Genomic DNA, 19,764 nt, shown 5'->3' on the forward strand with positions numbered 1-19,764 from the left:
AGCACTCTCCGTGGAGAACTACTGATAAGGCTGAATGACGATTTTTAGGTTGGACTGAATTTAAGGATCAGCTAGCAGTGCCCAAAAAGCGCACGATGGGCGCACATTTAGACGCAACGATTATCGCTAAAACGATCGCTGATTAGCGCTTTCTTTTTTTTAAGCAATCATCGGCTGGTGTAAATGGGCCTTGAGACAATTTAGCGGCATTGCTATCAAGTACCAACCACGTGTATGTAAACTGGGAATGTGATGAAGGAGATGAAAGCTGAAATATATCGCGGTCTAGTTGTATTCAGATATTTGACATTCTTGTAATATAGCAGTGACTCTAACTGACCTGCGAGAGGCGATGTGGACTAGGATTACATGCCAGGAAATGTGAAAAACGGAGTTTTAATGAAAGTGTCTGAACTGTATGTAAACTTCAGGCTTCGCTGCACCCGGCTATAAATAGTCATTATTTATTTCTTCTAACTTGTATTCCATTTCTAGAACATTCCTATACTGGTATTAAAGGAGTATGCCGAAGCAATGAAAAGTAATACGCATGTGAAGAAATTCAGCATTGTGGGAACCAGGAGCAACGATCCTGTGGCATTTGTAAGTAATGCAAGATTCCTACAGAACAGTGTCAACGCCTAGTGGACTCGATTCCACAATGGATTGCTGCACTTCTGAAGGCCAAAGTAGCACGTCCTATGTGCTACTAAATAGGCGTCTCTAATAAAGTGGCATTCACGATATGTCTCCTATAGAGCTTTCCTTTTAAAGTGGAGCGGATTGGAATATATGCAAGAACTGCATAAGTAGCCTTTCCAAAATATCCTAGATGCTTTCTTTAACCATAGGAATGACTTAAAAATTACCCACAGCGGATATCTGTGTTCTGTTGGTCAATCAATGGGCCGCACATTGTCTACAGGAGGTTAATAGTAGAAGGGAAACTTTTGTGACAAAATGTAACTTTTTTCCAGTAACCACGTTAGAAAACTACCATAGCCGCAGGCACCTTGCTTCTTGCAGCATTCAGTTGCACTTTGGTCATTCACTTAAAGGAGGTTATCCCGCCGCCCAAACTGAATTTTGTTTTTTCCCATTAATACCCCGTGGAGTAAAAGTATCACACACTACAGCATTACACATAAAAATCATATTCTGCTAACCTTTTTATTCCTTTTCTTCCCCTTATAAAGCTGGACTGAAGAATTTTTTAAAGATGGCGCCGCTGGGTAGTTCCCATGATGCACTGCTGCCTCTCTCTCCTCAGCGTGCACGCTCCCGATGACACCGGTCACATAACTGGAAGACCGGCGTCGTCATAGGAGACGCACGCTGACATGGTGAGAGCGATATCGGGCTGTGATTGACGGCCCGATATAGCTCTCTCCCTCCGCAAGTCCCTTCACTGCTTTGAATGGAGCCGGCAGCCGTCCGGCTCCATTCAAAGCAATGGGAGAACAGGGAGAGCAGTGTGAGCTCCTGCTACTGCTCTGACAGCTGTAGTAAGAGATTTCTTCATCTCCCCAGCATGTCCCCTCATCACTGGACATTGGGACAATGATGTGACAGTGTCCAGTGATGAGGGGACATGCCGGGGAGATAAAAGAATCTCCTGCTACAGCTGTCAGAACAGTAGCAGAAGATCGTGATCTCTAGCAGCACTTACAATAGCAGGGGATCAAGATCCTCTGCCCTTGTAAGTAAGTGAAAGTAACACCAAACATGCAAAAAGTAACACCACACACGTGCCCCCAGTGCCCCCCCCCCAGTGTCTCCTTTCACAGTGCCCCCATACAACCCCCCTACCACACAGTGCCCCCCCCCCCCCACACACAGTGACAGCACTCAACAGGGACAAGTCTATGTGACAGCACCCAGCGACGACAAGTCTATGTGACAAGTGACAGCACACCCCACAGCGACAAGTCTATGTAACAGCACCCCCACCCCCGACAACAAGTGTATGTTACCGCACCCCACAGTGACAAGTGTATATGACAACACCCCACAGTGACAAGTCTATGTGACAGCACCCCACGGCGACAAGTCTGTGACAGAAATTTCCTCCCTGGCAAGTGTAGTGTGCCAGCAACCCCCCCCCTCCCAAAGCCTAGTGTTATGTGACAGCACAAACCCCCCACTAGTGTAAAGTGATAGCAGTCCCTAACACACACACACACACCCGCCAAGTGTAATGTGACAGCACCCCCCCCCCTCAAAGCCTAGTGTAATGTGACAGCACCCCCCCTTCCTGCCGCTAGTGTAATGCGACAGCAACCCCTCCCCCCCCACACACACCTGCCAAGTGTAATGTGGCAGAACAAAACTCCCCCTACGAAATGTAACGCGACAGCACCCCCCCACCCACAAAGCCTAGTATAATGTGACAGCCCCTCCCCACCCCACCGCTAGTGTAATGTGACAGCACCCCCCACCACTAGTGTAAAGTAACAGCACCCCCTAACACTCCCCCCGCTGCTAGTGTAATGTGACAACACCTCCCCTCCCCACACCCGCTAAGTGTAATGTGACAGCACAAAACAACCTCCACCCCTACCAGATGTAATGTGACAGCACCCTCTAACACCCCCCCCCCCCCCCCCGTTGCTAGCGTGACAGCACCTCCCCCCCCCCCACACACACCCGCCAAGTGTAATGTGACAGCACAAAATACCCCCCACCAAATGTAATGTAACAGTAACCCCCCACAAGCGTAGTGTAATGTGACAGCACCCCCCCCCCCCCCTCAGAAGACAGACAGAAATTTGTCGTAACCAGGGACGGCGTAAAGGTAAGCATAGGGAGGGGGGAAACTCTGCTAGGTAAGTATATATCTTCTGTTTGGCTCATTTAGAATGCATGTTGTATATTACAAAGTGCATTGTAATGGCCCTACAGAAGTATATAGATACACTTGCTATGGTCGGACAACCCCTTTAATTGCAGACCTGAACGCCCAACAGACCACACACTCTTCCAGTTCGGCCCTTTTCTCCTTCCACAGAAACGGCCCCTCTGTAGGTAACGTAAAAGAATAACAGAAGAGTGCAGCGCTTCATACAACGTTGTACACAGTGAGCAGGTAAACGGCAGCGCTCTCACCTGGTCAGATTGTGCAGTACACCATACCGCTGAAAGCTTTTAGATATAAAACATTCCTCTGTTTCCCCGCCTGCTGACCGGAGCCGTAAGAGAAACCTCCAGAACCTATTGATAGACAGCGAAGGATAGCGGGTCCGGCTCTGTAATGCACAGTATCAATAAATGTATTCATCGAACCAGGCTGCTGTCAACCCACTTTCATCAGCGGCTGAAGTATCTGCTGGCTTATTATTCTCCAGCATCCCCCTTCTATAGGTTACAGAACCGCAGCCTTAAACAGTTAGACTTTCTTAGGTTTAAAGTGAATATCCACCTTTCATCACAATCATGGTATAATAACATAAGTTTAGTGCTGCACAACTTAGTATGTAACTTTATGGTGATCAGAACTTTGTTTTTCTGATACAGAGCTTCAAATCCCCTGCATAGATGTAGATGTTCCCTTCAGCCGCCACTAGAAGGAGCTAACTGCATAATGCTTGTCAAAAAACCATCCCTCCCCTAGAAGGAGTTGTTGGATCGGTGACACAGAACGTCTGTCCCCTCAGTGTCAGTGTATTCTTGCACCTGCAAAAGATAGAACATATGGGTGGCAATGGACCCAGTCGCGCAATTTTTCTACATGCAAAGTTTGATTTTATATATCACCCCCCCCACACACACACACGCTTAAAATTCGTTCGTGTGACTGCACCCCGATTCTACATCAGAATATGCATTTAGACATGAAGAGTTTGGTAAGTAATTCCGCAATGCCAAATTCTGCAACGCTCATGTGGAATTATAGCGTTCATGTGAAAGCACCCTTATAACTGCAGCTATTTATTGTGCAGACGTCCCTATTATATCGCTACTCTCCTGGTCCCTTATATAAGTTTGAAGCACTCTGTATATGGGTAGGACATACAAGGAGGCCAGACCATGGTGCGCAGGGAATGATCGCTGCCATTCTAGCAGTAGATTATTAGACTGTTATTTCTAGTCACGTGTAATTACTGCCTGGGTGTAACAGGGGGCAGTTGTGAGTACTCTATGCTGATCTAGGGCTTTTTCTCTGTTGAAGGCTTTTGCAAATATGCTGAAGGTCAATGCTACACTAAAGAGCTTAAATGTGGAGTCTAATTTCATCAGTGGAAGGGGAATCTTAGCCCTTGTCGAGTCACTCCAGAAGAACACATCTTTGGTGGAGCTGAAGATAGACAATCAGGTACGGGGAGAAGTGTTCATATCGATGCTTTACAGTAATTAGTCTGTATCTTCCCATGAGCCGCTCTTCTTTATAGAACAAGATAAAGATGTTTCTGAGTAAATTCCAGCCACAATTGATATATCATGACCGCTTTTCCATTTGAAAAACCCACGCTAAATTCAAAATGGCAGAGTTCAGATGACCGCTGAAAGTCTCCTCTACCAAAAAATAAAGCCTCCCTTCCAATTAATACTTTCACAATTTTTCTTATAATTACACCAGTTATACAGGTGTGTCCAGACTTTTGCCTCACCCTGCAATAAGACGTTACGTTAAAGGGCTTGTGCCAGGTTTGAAGTTTATTCCCTATTCACAGAATAGAGGAAAACATTCAGATCTGTGAGGGTCTGACCACTGAGACCCCATTGATCCTGAGAATGGGCTCCAGCATGTGCACAAGCTCTCTGATTTTCTCAGCAGGTGGCGCTGATGGTATTCTTTCAGCTGGTATCCCAGGAGGACACCCGCTGAAAGCTCTGAGAACAATGCAGCTGTTTGCATATACAAAACAGCTGCTTTGTTCTCTGACTTATCAGCGGTGTCCCACTCTGCCTGCATTAGCTCTTAAGTAGCTAATTAGCTACTTGAGTTATGCAAAGATGATCGCTCAGAACTGTCACTCAAACTGTCATGTGAGTGATTTATCTTTCAGTGTAAATGGGCCTTTAGAGGCCGACTAGCGGTCTGCAGCACCTACTTTTATGTTGATAAGCTGCATTGCAGTCAAAAAGCAGTGAGGAAAGACGCTCAGTGCTCTACTAGGGGTTCTTGGATTCATTAAGTCTCATTTTTAACTTTAGTCGCCTATATTGAAGTTCTGATTTGCAGTATAAGGATATAGGACTAGTATAAGGAATAGCTGTGCAAACAGAATATCCTAACTATTTCCACACAGTAGTAATTATTTTTGACAACTTTCTTCTAGAGCCAACCGCTTGGTAATAAAGTGGAAATGGAAATTGCAAGTATGTTAGAAAAAAATTCAACACTCCTCAAATTTGGTTATCACTTCACTCAGCAAGGACCGAGACTGCGAGCGTCTAACGCCATGATGAACAATAACGACCTCGGTAAGATGACCTGTGACCCCATGCAGTACAGTGTATTACTGCATAACGTATCTGACATATGTGCTAAATGTTTGCAGTGTTTACATTTTTGCTTTCTTCTGCAATGCAGACCTGTTTTGCTGAAGGTCTTGAAGACCCCTTCAACGCCAAGTATTCTTATAGAAGATCTTAATATATTTAGCGCTTACCACTAGCTAATTACCAAATTAACTTCCCGATTGTTCGTACAGAAAATAGAAATCAAAAGTTTAACAACATATAGTTTATGGGGATGCGCTGACCCTCTTTCTATCAATGCATCGGTAATAATAACCCATTTTTATAAACTGGCCCCAAAGTTCTCCTAAAAACACACATTTTACTAGAATGAACATTATCTTGAGCTCCAGTTATTAGGTTTTGCTGTTATTATCATTAGTAATGATGCTGTTAGACACCCAGCTCTGCATTGTAATAGTGGTTGTGGATAACAGAATGAAGGATTGCATTTAAGAAGGTTTTCCAGGCAGCGCCGTGGTCAGAGCGGAAGCTGCTGCTCCGACCTCTGTGTAGTGGCCGGCACTTGTAATTACAGGCATAGCTCTCTCTCATTGACATCAAAGGGAGCTGTGCATGTAATTGCAGGCTGGGGTCCCATTGATTTCAGCAACAGCTGAGCCTGCGATCAGGAACGCCGCCACTACACAGGGGTCAGAGCTGCAGGCTCCACGCTGATCCCGGCACTGACAGGCAGCACTGCCTGGAAAACCCCATCAAGGGCCTTTTACTCAGGGTGATAATCGGCTGAACCCATCATTGTTCAGTGTAACCATGTTCAGCAGTTGAACGACAAACGATACTTTTGGTAGTTTGTTCATCATTGTATCTTTTAGGAAAACCTAAAATACTGTTTTTCGACAGCATATAGCCTCCTCTGGACAGAGGATGTGCTGCCAAGAGTAATGTAACTGTATGAGAGGGGGAAGAAGCCAAAGGTTTCTTGATAATTACAAGATATAAATGGAATTAAACCAACTTCGCTCAACTTCCTCTATCAGGAGGTGCTTATTAAGGGCAATTTATCTGCCGGTGTAAAAGGACCCTTTAGAACATGTGACCTGTATACTTGCATCATGTCTGTGTATATTACAAATGGGTCAGTGTGATCTGCTTCTTGTTTGCAGCTCGTAGACATAGATCTGATGGGCCGTGGCATAACTTTTCAGCTCTGGACCTGGAGGATGTATAAGTATAGATAGAACCTCTAGCCCTTCCTCTTGGCATACCTTCATGATCTGTTCTCTGGTCTGCCACCCTCCGGCTCTTCACAGCATTGCTGTAACTTTGCCTTCTTCATTTCACCACAATGCTTTTTCTTCTGCTCAGAACTTCATTCATTTGACCTTTCTCTGTACTTATTTTTACATGATTCTCAATCATTTGAATTGCCATTGCATTGTTTAAATACTAAAGTCTAGCTGGCATCTATAGGTCCTATGATACATCGCCTCTGCTCCTTGTAGACTCAGGTAGAATCCTGCTACTACTTATAGCCAAACTCAGTAGAAAGGCAACAAGAGTCCTAATAGGTCAGTGTGAGGCTACATGCACACAAGCGGGAATCTTGCACAAATTTTGTGCGTTTGCAAGACGTTGTGCGTGAAGCCACCCTAAGTGCTGCTTTACAGGGACGTATTTGCAGTGAATAGAAGCCATCGATTTCAATGGGTTCGTTCAAATGAGCTTATTTTATGCGGGCATTTTCGGCTGCGCAAAAAAAAAGAGCATGCTTTATCTTTTTGTGTATTTGCAAATCAAAGCTACACTTAGTAGGCAATGAGGGGTGTGCAAATGCACAGGAAGGGGATGCGTGAAACACTGCGCAATTCTGCTGGAAAGGGAACTCCTCTGGAACTCCCTAGATTAATTGAGCATTTCAAGCAGTGCGTGTTTGGGCCCTGCGTGCAGAGGAGCATGCCCTGCGGGCAGAAAAGATACAGCGGGCTATGCTGACACGAGTGCAAAAGAGCCTAGCTCATAGTTCCAAAAAGTTGTGCTACTGCGTGTGAAGCCGGCCTGAGAGAACAGGGTAGGAGTACTTTAAAAAATGTCTGCCCTTCTTCCTCCCCGCACACACCTAGATTACTGGGCACATAAGACATGGCGTGATGACCGCAATAGTTGTATTCCACCTGTGCTGAAGTTGTTGACGTGCGGAGTTTAATTTGTCCGTGTTCTTGACTTCTGCTTACTTTAAAAGTAGAATTTTATTTTAAAAAGCAGCCCAATAGAGTGATATATTTAATAATTCAGCATGTTGCTAGATGTTAAGTAAAGGATCTTTAACCCTTTGCAATCCAATTTTGGATTCAGGGTTTCCTAGGGGGCTTTCTCTTTCTGCCATTATACAATGGCGCCACCTGCTGGCTAGAGCCAGTACCGCGATATGGGACATGCTGGAGAGGCCCCCAACAACAGAGGGGCCAGTAATATACAGTAAGAATACCCTGCCGGACGTCTTCTGACATCAGAGCTGTACAGCTTTCAATCAGAATGTCATACAGTGGATTGGAGAGGGTTAATATAGTGAGACTACAAGGCCATGTTTACATGGGGCAGACTTGCCACATTTTCCGTGCGGACCTTCAGTAGCATCAAAGTGGGTGGGATTTTCAAAATTGTGTCTATATGCCAAGGAAAAAAATCTGCACCAAACCTGTGTGGAAATTGACACGAGGGGCGGAATTTAACTCTGTAGAATGTCAATTCTAGCACAGAATCCACCTCTTATAATGAGAGGGTGAAGTCCGCATCAAAATCTGCAGCAAATGGTGCAATTATTGATGCACACTTTCTGCTGCGGGTCTACTGTGGACATTTCACAGCAAATTCATCCCAAGTGGCCATAAGCTAGAGATTATTAGGATGGAACTAGCAATCGTCTTATTACTTTATGTAGAACGGAATATTTTACCATTGTCTTCCACACAGTCTGATATATGTATTTTGGCAATGAACTGCTAGCATTTTCTAATTTTATTTCTACTATTTTTTTTCTTCCCCCTATAGGAAATTTGCACTAGTGATTGGTCAATCAATTATATAATTGACTGCAATACTTCAGTATTGCAGTCCATTCTATAGCTGCAGGCAATCTATTAGGCCATCTTACAGGCACGGCTTAATAGGCTGAAATACATGGCTGCCCTGTGGGTCTCCCCAAGGCTCCAGACTTCCATGACACCTGAATCCTGAATGGCAGGCGAGCTGTTCAGGTGACAGCGGCAGCCCCCTCTGTTGGGATTTTTTTTAACCGCCGCTATAATAACTAGGTTTATAAAGGATTAACTACTGCAGTCAGAGTTATCCCCAATCCCAACAGTTGCGGCCGAGTCACAGCTGTCAAAGACAGCTGACACCCACCATGTATGGAGCGGGCTCAGCTCCCCAAGCCTGCTCTCTGCCTGTACGTCACAAGTCATTATAAAGGAGGGGTTAAAATAGAGAATTTTGTTAATGAAAGTACAGAAACGTGACTGTCTGTAACATTATAATGTGTTTTTCTTATCAGTGAGGAAGAGAAGGCTGGCCGACCTGGATGGCCCAATTTTTCCAAAATGCCGAAGTGGGGTGTAAAGTGAAGGTGAAGAGAGCAGCACACCGCCGGACCCTTTCCATGGGAGTTTATGGCGGGGTGCAGAATCCTAATACCAGAGTGAAAGCCCAACAACTGTGTTTCATACCTCAGTACTCCGCAGTGCCTGATCGTAAGCACCGTGCAATCAGATGTCACCAAGGAGCAGAAGTATACAACCACCATCCAGAACTTCTGCTGCCTCTTAATGGCAGACCAGCCTGATATTGTGACGCATTCTATTGTTGGTGTTTCTTGTATATTTGGGATCAACACATTGGTTAGTCACATAGATACAGCTCGGTACGTAGCATTGCATATGATTGGCCGGTGAACAACCCCCATTGATTATACCTATAAACAAACATACATTGTGCTTCGCCACTAGAAACCCGCACAAGCTGTTAGAGGATTGACCCAACTCCAATCACAGCAAATCAATATTTGTATGACCGATGGTCTAGAATATTCCTGATATTACTGAACACATCTTCAGTATGAGACCCTTGTAAAGGTAACATTCCTTTACACAAATTTAGATATATTTTCAGAATGATCCCCCTCAATACTAATTCTTTTTTCCACATTCCACATATTTTAAGAGTCAAAATTGACACTTCATTTTACGGAATGTAATAATGTATTCTTCACACGGCATAACGTTCTAAAAATGTATATACACACAGTTAGATGTAAAATCAGGATATCAGTTTACGACTCGCCATTAGGTCTGTAGAAGCAATGCGACAATCACAATGTATTTACATATACCATCATGTGGCCATATGGATCAGTAAGCTGATAAAGTAAATAGGCCACAATGCCCAAATCAGGATAAATGCAGCCATTTACTGTCTGCCCTATTTCTATTAGAAGATATCCAGCAGCTATAATAAACAGTAACTCTAGGATTAACCCCTTAATGTCACAAGATGTACGTTTACGTCCTGATTGGGTGGCCCTTAACACAACAGGAGTAAACTTGTGTCATGGGGATGGTACACACTCAAAACTGAGCCTGTGTCATCATAGAACGTGACCCGGTTGTGACTAACAGCCGATCTCCTACTGCAACAGCGGGGATCGGTGAGAACACCAATGTCCCCTGTTAACCACTTAGATGCCTCAATTAATGTAGATCGCATTACATGAAGGATTCACAGAGGGAGCGCGCTCCCTCTGACGTCATTGGCCCTCCACTATGTAATCATAGAGGACTGATGGGTCGACATGGCAACCACACCCCAGACAATGGCATCAGACAATGTGATCGCTATCGTAAGCTATAATGCATTGCAGTACAGAAGTACCGCAGTGTATTATGAGAGTGATCATAGCTTTTCTGTTTCGAGTCCCCTGTAGAGTCATAAAAAAAGTTTAAAAAAAACAAAACTTTTTTGTGCATTTTCCCCTCTTTACATATACATATGTAAAAAATTAAAAATTCCACATGTTTGGTATCATCATATCCTATACAATAAATTAAACACCCTGTTTATTCTGCACGGAAAAGAAAAACGGAGCAAAAATACTTATTTTGGTAATTTCTCTTCTAAAAAAAAAAGCAATAAGTGATCAAATAAGCTGTATGTACCCCAATATGGTAACAACAAAACTACAGTTCTTTTGCCAAAATCAAGCCCTCATATGGTCCTTTTTACAGAAAAATAAAAAAACGATGAAAATCCACCCCAAAAATCATTCCATCCTTATGGCCATGTTCTTAAGGGGTTAAAGAGATTACCTGATAGGACCAGCACCTTCCATAGTGTATGAGGGTCATAGAGGAGACCCTTCTCTCCATTAGTAACGTGGGAAAGCCACTGCAAAGACCAACTCCCTCTATGGAGGACTCAACAGGATTATGGATGACAAGGGGCTCATTCATATGATCTGTAATCCAGAATCATGCTGATATAAAATGTATGGCTCCCCGCAGCGCCCCCCTATGGATAAAGACATGGGGGGTTCAGGCTTGCAAGTGGAGGGCTTAGTCAGAAAATGACATTAAATCAGGTTTTTACTATACACTTTTAATTTTGATGGGGTTTCTTTCACTCTTTGACTATTGGCAGTAAGAGATTATATTTGAGATTTCTCAACCAATCCAGTGCCATTCATTTCACCTGCTATAAAGCGCACACCCTGCTGCACTGACTATAGAGGAAGGAAGTGTGTGTCTCCAATGTAGGCACCCAGGGAAGGTATACATGGCTACAACATAAAGACCAGACACATTTATCATCTATATACCTAAATCTAACAAAACTAGAATCCCTTTAACATTTGATGATGCCCAGCCTGCCACATATCAATATACCACAAGGCGGCAGCAACCTCAAACCAAGCAGTGAGAGAATTAAAGGGGTTGTCCAAGATAGTATATATTTTATTAACACCAGGTCCTATACGCAAAAAGTAACAAACCAGCTAATACCTCTTCCAGCTCCCCATCGGCAGCTCCAGGTTTCCTCTCTGACTTATTGTTTTCAGGCTGCAGCAGCCTGTATACAAGACCATTACTGTGCTCTGTTATTAGCTGCAGCAGCCTGTATACAAGACCTTCCCTATGCTTTGTCATTAGCTTCAGTAGCCTGTATACAGAACAATCACTGAGCTCTATAATTGGCTGCAGCAGCCTGTATACAGGACCATCACTGACTTGTTTATTGGCTGCACCAGCCTGTATACAGGACCATCACTGAGCGGTTATTGGCTGCAGCAGCCTGTATACAGGACCATCTCTGAGCTCTCTCATTGGCTGCAGCAGCCTGTATACAGGACCATCACTGAGCTCTGTTATTAGTCCTGTATAAAGGCTGCTGCAGCCAATAACAGAGCTCAGTGATGGTCCTGTATACAGGCTGCTGCAGCCATCACTGAGCTCTGTCATTGGCTGCAGGAGCCTGTATACAGAACAATCACTGAGCTCTGTCATTGGCTTCAGCAGCCTGTATACAGAACCATCTCTGACTTGTTTATTGGCTGCACCAGCCTGTATACAGGACCATCACTGAGCTCTGTTATTAGTCCTGTATAAAGGCTGCTGCAGCCAATAACAGAGCTCAGTGATGGTCCTGTATACAGGCTGCTGCAGCCATCACTGAGCTCTGTCATTGGCTTCAGCAGCCTGTATACAGAACCATCTCTGAGCTCTGCCATTGGCTGCAGCAGCCTATCCAGTAGAGAAGCAAATGGCAGCATCAATGGTGTAGCAAAAGAATATAAAGTATTATTGCTCCATGCAGCAGGCTTGGTCTCTGCATTTTTTTGTGCATACGGAGGTGTGCTGTGGGACTCTCCTTTTGTTACATTGGCTGCAGCAGCCTGTGATGTCCCGTACACAGGCTGACTGCAGCACGTAAACAGTACATTAGAGGAGACCCGGACCTGCTGAATAGGGAATTGTGGGGAGTCGGGAGAGGGGAGTAGTAGCTCGTTTGTTATTATTTTTTTACCATGGAGGACTTAGTTTTAACAAAAAATATTATTTTGGACAACCCCTTTAATGCCTACGCATATATCATCATGACAGGTAATCAAACCGTAGTGTTACACGCCAGCGGTGCCGGCCAATGTGCTGTTTCCATATATATAATACTTGAGTACAATGTGTTGAGGTTTTCCTCTATTCCATGATGTGCCTTTAAATTTATTGTTCTGTTATTTATGGAACAAAACCAGATTTGGAGATAATACTGTAATTAATAAGCGTTCCATCCAAGAATGAAGACTATCATTGCTGAGCAATGCCTTACTATTGCTATGTACTTTCATCTGCCAGTCGTTATTTCGAGGCTTCTGTTTGCTTACAATGTATTTAATTCAGCGGCTGTTTTTAATGTACACAAGAATATGTTACACTGTAGTAAATAAAATTTAAAGGTGTTTTCCAGTCAGCGCCAGGCTACATCAGGGTTGGAGCAGAAGCCGCTGCTCCGACTCCTGTGTAGTGGCGGGCACTTGTAATTGTAGGCGCAGCTCTCACTGAAATCAATGGGACCCAAGCCTGCAATTTACAAGCACAGATCCCATTTAGTTGCAATGAGATCTGTACCTGCAATTACGAGCGCCGGCCACTACACAAGGGTTGGAGCAGTGGCTTCTGTTTCAACTCCAGTGTAGCCGGAACTGACAGCCAGCACTGTACTGCGGATGCCATTTCCTTGTCACTTAGTAGTCCCCATGTCACTTGAGTACTGTATGATTTATATGTACCATCATGACGGTCAGGCAGTCTATTTAAAAGCAATCTGTCATCAGGATTTTAGGTCTGAAACTGCCAACAGAGTGCTCATCATTGGTAAATCATTCCAGAGTCTAAAAACATACATCTAACCCTTAGCGCCTTCTATGATAAGGACCTACCTCAAGTCACGGGGTGGTCCGCTGGAGCCCTGAGTCACTGGCCTCTCTCAGCAGAATCGTCGCCTTCCCTGGCCGCTGATGTCAGCACATGCTGTACGGCTCCGTATTTACACATGTGCAATAGGCTGAGATGTCTACCCCTTAAGTTCAGAGGTACACTGCACATGCGCCGGCAGGCAAAAGTGAATGGTTCTCACACCTGACGGCCGGGGAGGCAGCAATTGGCAGAAAGAGGGCATCCATAAAGTGGTGACTCAAGGCTCCAGTGGCCCACCCCGTGATGAGTCACTAGTAGAGATGAGCGAGTATACTCACTAAGGGCAGTTGCTCGAGCGAGTATCTCCCCGCTTAAGACAAAAGGTTCGGCTACCGGCGCGGGTGAGCGGTGAGTTGCGGCAGTCAGCAAGGGGGGGGGGGGGGGGAGAGAGAGATCTCCCCTCCGTTCCTCCCTGCTCTCCCCCGCAGCTCCCTGCCCGCCGCCGGCACCCGAACCTTTTCTCTCGATCGGGCAGGTACTTGCTAAGGGCAATGCTCGCTCGAGCAATTGCCCTTAGCGAGTATACTTGCTCATCACTAGTCATTAGCATAGAAGGCATCAAAGAGTTACGTTTTTTTAAGGTTCAGGAGTGATTTTCCTATTTTACACATAGAGGTGTCTTTGGGGTGTCATGGCTGCTAGCGCTCAGATAGCAGTTTCAGACCAAATATTCTGATGGCGTTCGTGATATGTTGGCTTTCCCCAAGTAATAGGCACAGAGTTGGACTGAAAAGCCTTAAAATGAAAAGTATAAATTACCCCTTAAAACACCCTTTAACGACCGCATTAAGGAAGGTGAAGGAGTTGCACCAGTAATGACGAATTTCCCCCATATGTCAATCTTTCCAAGTTTGAAGAGGTCATCCGTGTCCTATGTAAAAACCATGACCTTACTATTGTGTGCCGTGTTGAGTGGTTGCCAGTGTTCATGTACCAAAGCCTCAGTATCCTTTGATTGTACAATAAACTGTATGCCGATACCGCTTCGTCATCTTTATGTTACTGATTAGGCACTGCGCATTCTATCGCTATGACGCACCGTTAAAGACGCACTCCAGGGGGATTTATTTTCGTTCTTTACAAACTTAAGTGTAATGACCAGAGTAAGGCCTCCGTCACACGGGCGACACAATATCATCGTGAGAAAAATCACAGCGGTATCGCATCGGTGCTCCGCCATTTTGTGGCGTAGCACCACGTACGAGGATTTTCAGGGGAGGGTTTGAAATATAAGCCCTACCTCAAAAATAAGCCCCATCCACATAAAAAAAGAAAACCTATATAAAAAAACACATCACCTCTCCGGCGCTGTCAGGCTCCGCTGCATTTTCTCCCCGGCCCCCGAAACTGTTCTTCAGCAATTTTTTTGTGGCCGGGGATTGGAAAATCCCTGCACTACCTCTAATTGGCTAAGCTCTGTGACGCTCAGCCAGCCAGTGCCAGTGCTCAATGAACCAACCACAGTCATTTATTGATTTTCCAACGCCCGGTCAGAAGAGATGCTGAAGAACAGTGCCGGGGACTGGGTAGATGATGTAGCGGAGCCTGACAGTACCGAAAAGGGGTGATGTATGTGTTTTGTTTTTTTTCTATGCAGCTAGGGCTTAGTTTAGGGCTTTGACAGTAGGATTTCCTACGGCCAGGAAAGGATTTCCTACTGTCAAAGTTGCATCGCACAAAAATCGCGTTTTCATGCGATGCAACAGAAAGGAAGGCTCCATAGGGAAACATGGGCTACAAAACTTTGCATATATCACGCGCATATCGCAAAACCCCCGGGGCTTTTGACTCGCAATGTCGCATGCTACAAAACATAGCAAACGTGAAGGAACACATGGGAAAGCACGGGCTTCACATAGATGCAAGTTGTAGCATTATCGCAAGAAAATCACGTGACTTTGTCTCCCGTGTGAAGGAGGCCTTAAGGTCGGTTAAGGGTGCATTCATACGGGTGAGTTGCATGTGCGAGGTCCATCCGATAGCGATGTGGACGGAATTCGTGCTGGTTAATAACACATTGATTTCAATGTGTTTATTCACATGAGCGATTTTTTTTTTTTTTTTTTTTTTGCTCACAACAGTGCTGCAAGATTGAAAGAAAAAAAAAATCACTGCATTTTCTATTTTGGGTGATTCCTCATAAGGAATCATCCATCATTTCCTATGGGATCTTGAAAAAAAAAAGAAAAAGCACATGGCACTCGCAATAAACTTGACAAGCCTCGTAATAATGACTGGGAAGCCTAAGCCACGAGTGTTGCAAGGCTTGTTAAAAGGTCTGACATTGACTTGCAGGAATGCTGCCTACCAATAGGTGGTGCTGTAGAGGCATTGTTCTATCTTTCCAACTACCTCCTTACATCCAACAGATCACTTTGTGGATGTTTCCTCACATCTACATATTTTTACTTACCCCACATGATCTTCACAAGATGCAGTATCCGTATTTCTCCAGGAAATACCATTTAGGGAAGATTTTTCATTGTACCCATTCAGTAGGGTTGCTTCCTGTACTCATGTATGAACATGGAGTGGGGAAACGCCCTTTGCTGTCATGGTTTTGTGCTAAGAAATTGGCATCAGAATTGAGTGTTTTTCTTGCAAACGGGAGGTCATAATTATTGGTTTCCTTGCTGTAAAGCACCATATCGGATGATGCCCAAAAGCATGAAAGTGTTGGCTGCTTGCTTCCACCACTAGGGGCTGATCAGTGTATGGCACACTTTTAGGTCAAGAGGAGACAAATTCAGATGTGTAGACTGGCCACTTATTGGTAAAGACAAACTACTAAGATTTTTACAAGTTGGGGAATTGGTGAGCAGTGATCTGCAATAATGCATTGCACACAGACAACTATTGGCTGGATGCTCATTAGGCTGACAGCTATTTCTCCCAACTTCCCCAACACACATGGACATGGGGCTTGCGGCTTGGGGCATGCGGAGAGGGAGGGGGGGTTAAGCTGCTGGTAGACCCCTCCGGCAGCACCTTCTCTCCTCCCTTGTGAACAAAATGGTTGGGCAAGTTAAAATCTAACACTCCTGACCCTACCTTCCCCTGATATCTGCCACTAAGGGATAGTTGGAATATCTCCGACACATTAGATGACCAGCCAGCTTCAGCCGATGTTCAACTAACGTAAAGTCCAGCTCAAAAGGGGTTTTCCAGGCAACGCCTGCTGTCACAGCTGGGATACACAGCGGTCAGAGCGGAAGCCGCTGCTCCGAACCCTGTGTAGTGGCTGACGCTCATAATTGCAGGCGCAGCTCTCATTGAAATCAATGGGAGCTGCAGTTGTAATCACAGGCTGGGATCCCAGTGATTTCATTGAAAGCAGCGCTGGTCATTACACAGGGTTCGGAGCAGCAGCAGCTTCCGCTCCAACCCTGGTGTATCCCGATTGTGATAGCAGGCACAAAACCCCTATGCAAAAAAATGCTCTGGATTATGTATCCGCCTGCTTTTCTAGTTAAAAATTATGATAGGCACATTATAAACTACAAACCTGCACCAATATTGTTACGGTATCCTACCCGGTGATACGCCAGCCTGAAGGGACAAAAGGTTTTAATAAAGATTTATGGAAAACCCTGTGCACCCTCCTTGTAGCTGGCAAACCCAGTTCATAGGCGAGAGGATTCACTACACGTGATGACAAAGGGCCCCACGTAACGCGGCGCCAGCTTCAAGGATGGGACCCTTAATTTGAGATTTTTAGAAGACAGGTATACCTTCTATCCCACCCTGTAAGGTTCAGATACTGACAGACTCCTCCCACTACGCAACTGCATACGAGCCCCTGTTGCTTCCAGGTTCTTCTGTACTTCTTTCCATACCCCCTGCAGCGCATCTGTGGCGACGACAGCTGCAGGACAGCCAGACGGAGTAGAAATAGCTGTAAGGAAGCAAGGGTGCTAACCATATACGCAAAGGAATGGAGATACCCCAGTGGAAGAACAAGTAAATTTGTTTAGCGCGAACTCTGCCAACGGCAGGAATTCTGCCCACTGATGAGCCTTTTCGCTAGCAAACAACCGTAAATATTGCACTAAATGCTGGTTCTTCCGCTCAGTCTGACCATTAGTCTGCGGGTTGAATGCTGACAAGGAAAGCGACGTTCCCAGGTTTCTGCAGAAGGCTCGCCAAAACTGCGCAACAAACTGAACCCCGCAGTCAGATACAATGTTTTCGGGAACCCCATGTAGGCGAATGATGTCTTTTACAAAAATCTTGGCAAATTCTATTGCCGAAGGTAGCTTCTTTAACGCCACGAAATGTGCCATCTTTGAGAAGCGGTCGACAACCACTAAGATAGTGGTGAACTTCTGAGACTCAGGTAGATTGGTGATAAAATCTACCGATAAATGCGACCGCGGTCGAGAAGGTACCGGTAACGGTCTCAAAGGCTCCTCCGGACGACAATGACTTTTATTGCGAGCACAGACAGAGGATCCCTTAACAAAGTTGCGGATCTCTCAAGACATGCCTGGCCACCAGTAGTGTCTAGTACAAAGATCCAAAGTTCCCTGAACCCCGGATGGCCTGCGAAAACAGACGTATGAGATTCTTCAATGACTCTAAGACGTAAGGTCTTTGGCACAAACCATCTGCCCTCCGGCACCCTCGAAGGAGCATCCTGCTGACAGTTCTGTGGTTGAGGGACGAGGTTAGATTCTACAGCTGCCACCACCACCCCAGGTGCCAAGATATTCTCAGGAGTCACTGTCTCACTTTCTGGCAACCCGAAATTCCGTGACAGGGCGTCTGCCTTCATGTTCATCTCTCCCGGAATATAAGTCGCAACAAAATTAAACCTGGCGAAAAACAACGCCCACCTGGCCTGACGAGCTGGGACTCTTTTAGCATTGGCGAGATATACCAAATTCTTGTTATCGGTATACATGGTAATAGGGTGTCTAGCCCCCTCAAGATGGTGTCGCCACTCTTCTAGAGCCCACTTAATCGCCAATAACTCATGATTACCCATGTCGTAGTTACGTTCTGCCGAACTAAACTTCCATGAAAAGAACGCACAAGGATAATACCCAGATCTCCCGCTGACTTCCTGAGACAATACAGCCCCCGCCCCAACTTCAGACGCATCAACCTCAATAAAAAATGGTCGCCGCGCGTTTGGTTGTACTAACACTGGGGTAGTAGTAAATGCTCTTTTTAGATGACTAAAAGCCTCTAGGGCCGCAGGCGACCATCTTACCAAGTCGGCCCCCTTCTTAGTAAGATCGGTCAAGGGTTGAGCAATAACTGAGTAATTGTTAATGAATTTACGGTAAAAATTTGCGAAACCCAAAAACCACTGGAGAGCCTTAAGGTTGTCTGGTCTGACCCATTGGGAGATTGCTGCTACTTTATCAGACTCCATCCGAATCTCCATGGGTGAAATCACATAACCCAGGAAAGATACTTGTTTAGTACCAAATAAACATTTCTCCAACTTGACAAAAAGTTGGTACTCACGCAAACGGGTCAGAACCAACCTCAGGTGCCGCAGAAGTGAATCCCAGTCTGGAGAATACACCAGAATGTCATCGAGATATATGACCAGAAATACCCCCAGGAAGTCGAGGAAGACCACGTTCATAAAACCCTGGAACACAGCGGGGGCGTTACAAAGTCCGAAGCACATGACCAGACATTTAAAATGTCCTAACGGGGTGTTTAACGCGGTCTTCCATTTATCTCCTTCTCGAATGTGAATTAAATTGTAAGCCCCCCTTAAGTCCAGTTTGGAGAACCAGTGGGCCACTACCACCTGATTCAACAAGTCCGGAATCAGGGGCAAGGAGCACTGGTCCTTCACTGTAATTTTATTCAAAGTCCGATAATCCACACAAGGCCTCAATGTCCCATCCTCCTTCTCCACAAAGAAGAGACCTGCCCCGGCAGGGGACCTGGATGGCCAGATATGTCGTTTGGCCAGAGACTCTGAGATATAGGACTTAAGGGCTTTGTGCTCACGCCCCGACAGATTGAAAATGGCTCCCTTAGGGATGGGACTGTCGGGAATCAGATCAATACCACAGTCCCACTCCCTATGGGGAGGCAAAGTCTCAGACAGTTTTTTAGAGAATACGTCCTGAAAATCCGACAAATACTCCGGGACAAGCACGGCATCTGCTGAGCACATGGCTATAGTAGTTAAGTGATTATGACAGGACGACCCCCAATGTGTCAATTCCCGTGTGGACCAATCAAATTGGGGGTTGTGCAGTGCCAACCAGGGCATACCAAGCACCACATCAACAGACATCTTTTCCAGAAAGACAGATTCTCAGAAAGGACAACACCCACAGTGAACTGTAGG

At 45.3% G+C, this 19,764-nt stretch overlaps 1 protein-coding gene across 3 annotated transcripts in view; it reads left to right on the forward strand.

Moving 5' to 3' along the window:
- Nucleotides 1–13,821, forward strand: part of TMOD1 (tropomodulin 1) — a 69,237-nt gene extending 55,416 nt beyond the window's left edge. Inside the window, exons 7-11 of one of the 3 annotated variants that reach the window (XM_066604400.1) lie at nucleotides 496–603; nucleotides 4,169–4,312; nucleotides 5,280–5,424; nucleotides 6,588–6,646; nucleotides 8,975–13,821. In XM_066604400.1, the coding sequence (XP_066460497.1) occupies nucleotides 496–603; nucleotides 4,169–4,312; nucleotides 5,280–5,424; nucleotides 6,588–6,646; nucleotides 8,975–8,977 (459 nt within the window). In that variant the 3' untranslated portion in view covers nucleotides 8,978–13,821. Of the gene's footprint in view, nucleotides 1–495; nucleotides 604–4,168; nucleotides 4,313–5,279; nucleotides 5,425–6,587; nucleotides 6,653–8,974 lie in introns of those variants that run through there. The other 2 variants (XM_066604398.1, XM_066604399.1) reach the window with 2 other exon arrangements.
- Nucleotides 13,822–19,764: the final 5,943 nt, after the last annotated feature.

This window comes from Eleutherodactylus coqui, chromosome 5 (assembly GCF_035609145.1).
Source record: "Eleutherodactylus coqui strain aEleCoq1 chromosome 5, aEleCoq1.hap1, whole genome shotgun sequence".
Classification (NCBI taxonomy): Eukaryota; Metazoa; Chordata; class Amphibia; order Anura; family Eleutherodactylidae; genus Eleutherodactylus; species Eleutherodactylus coqui.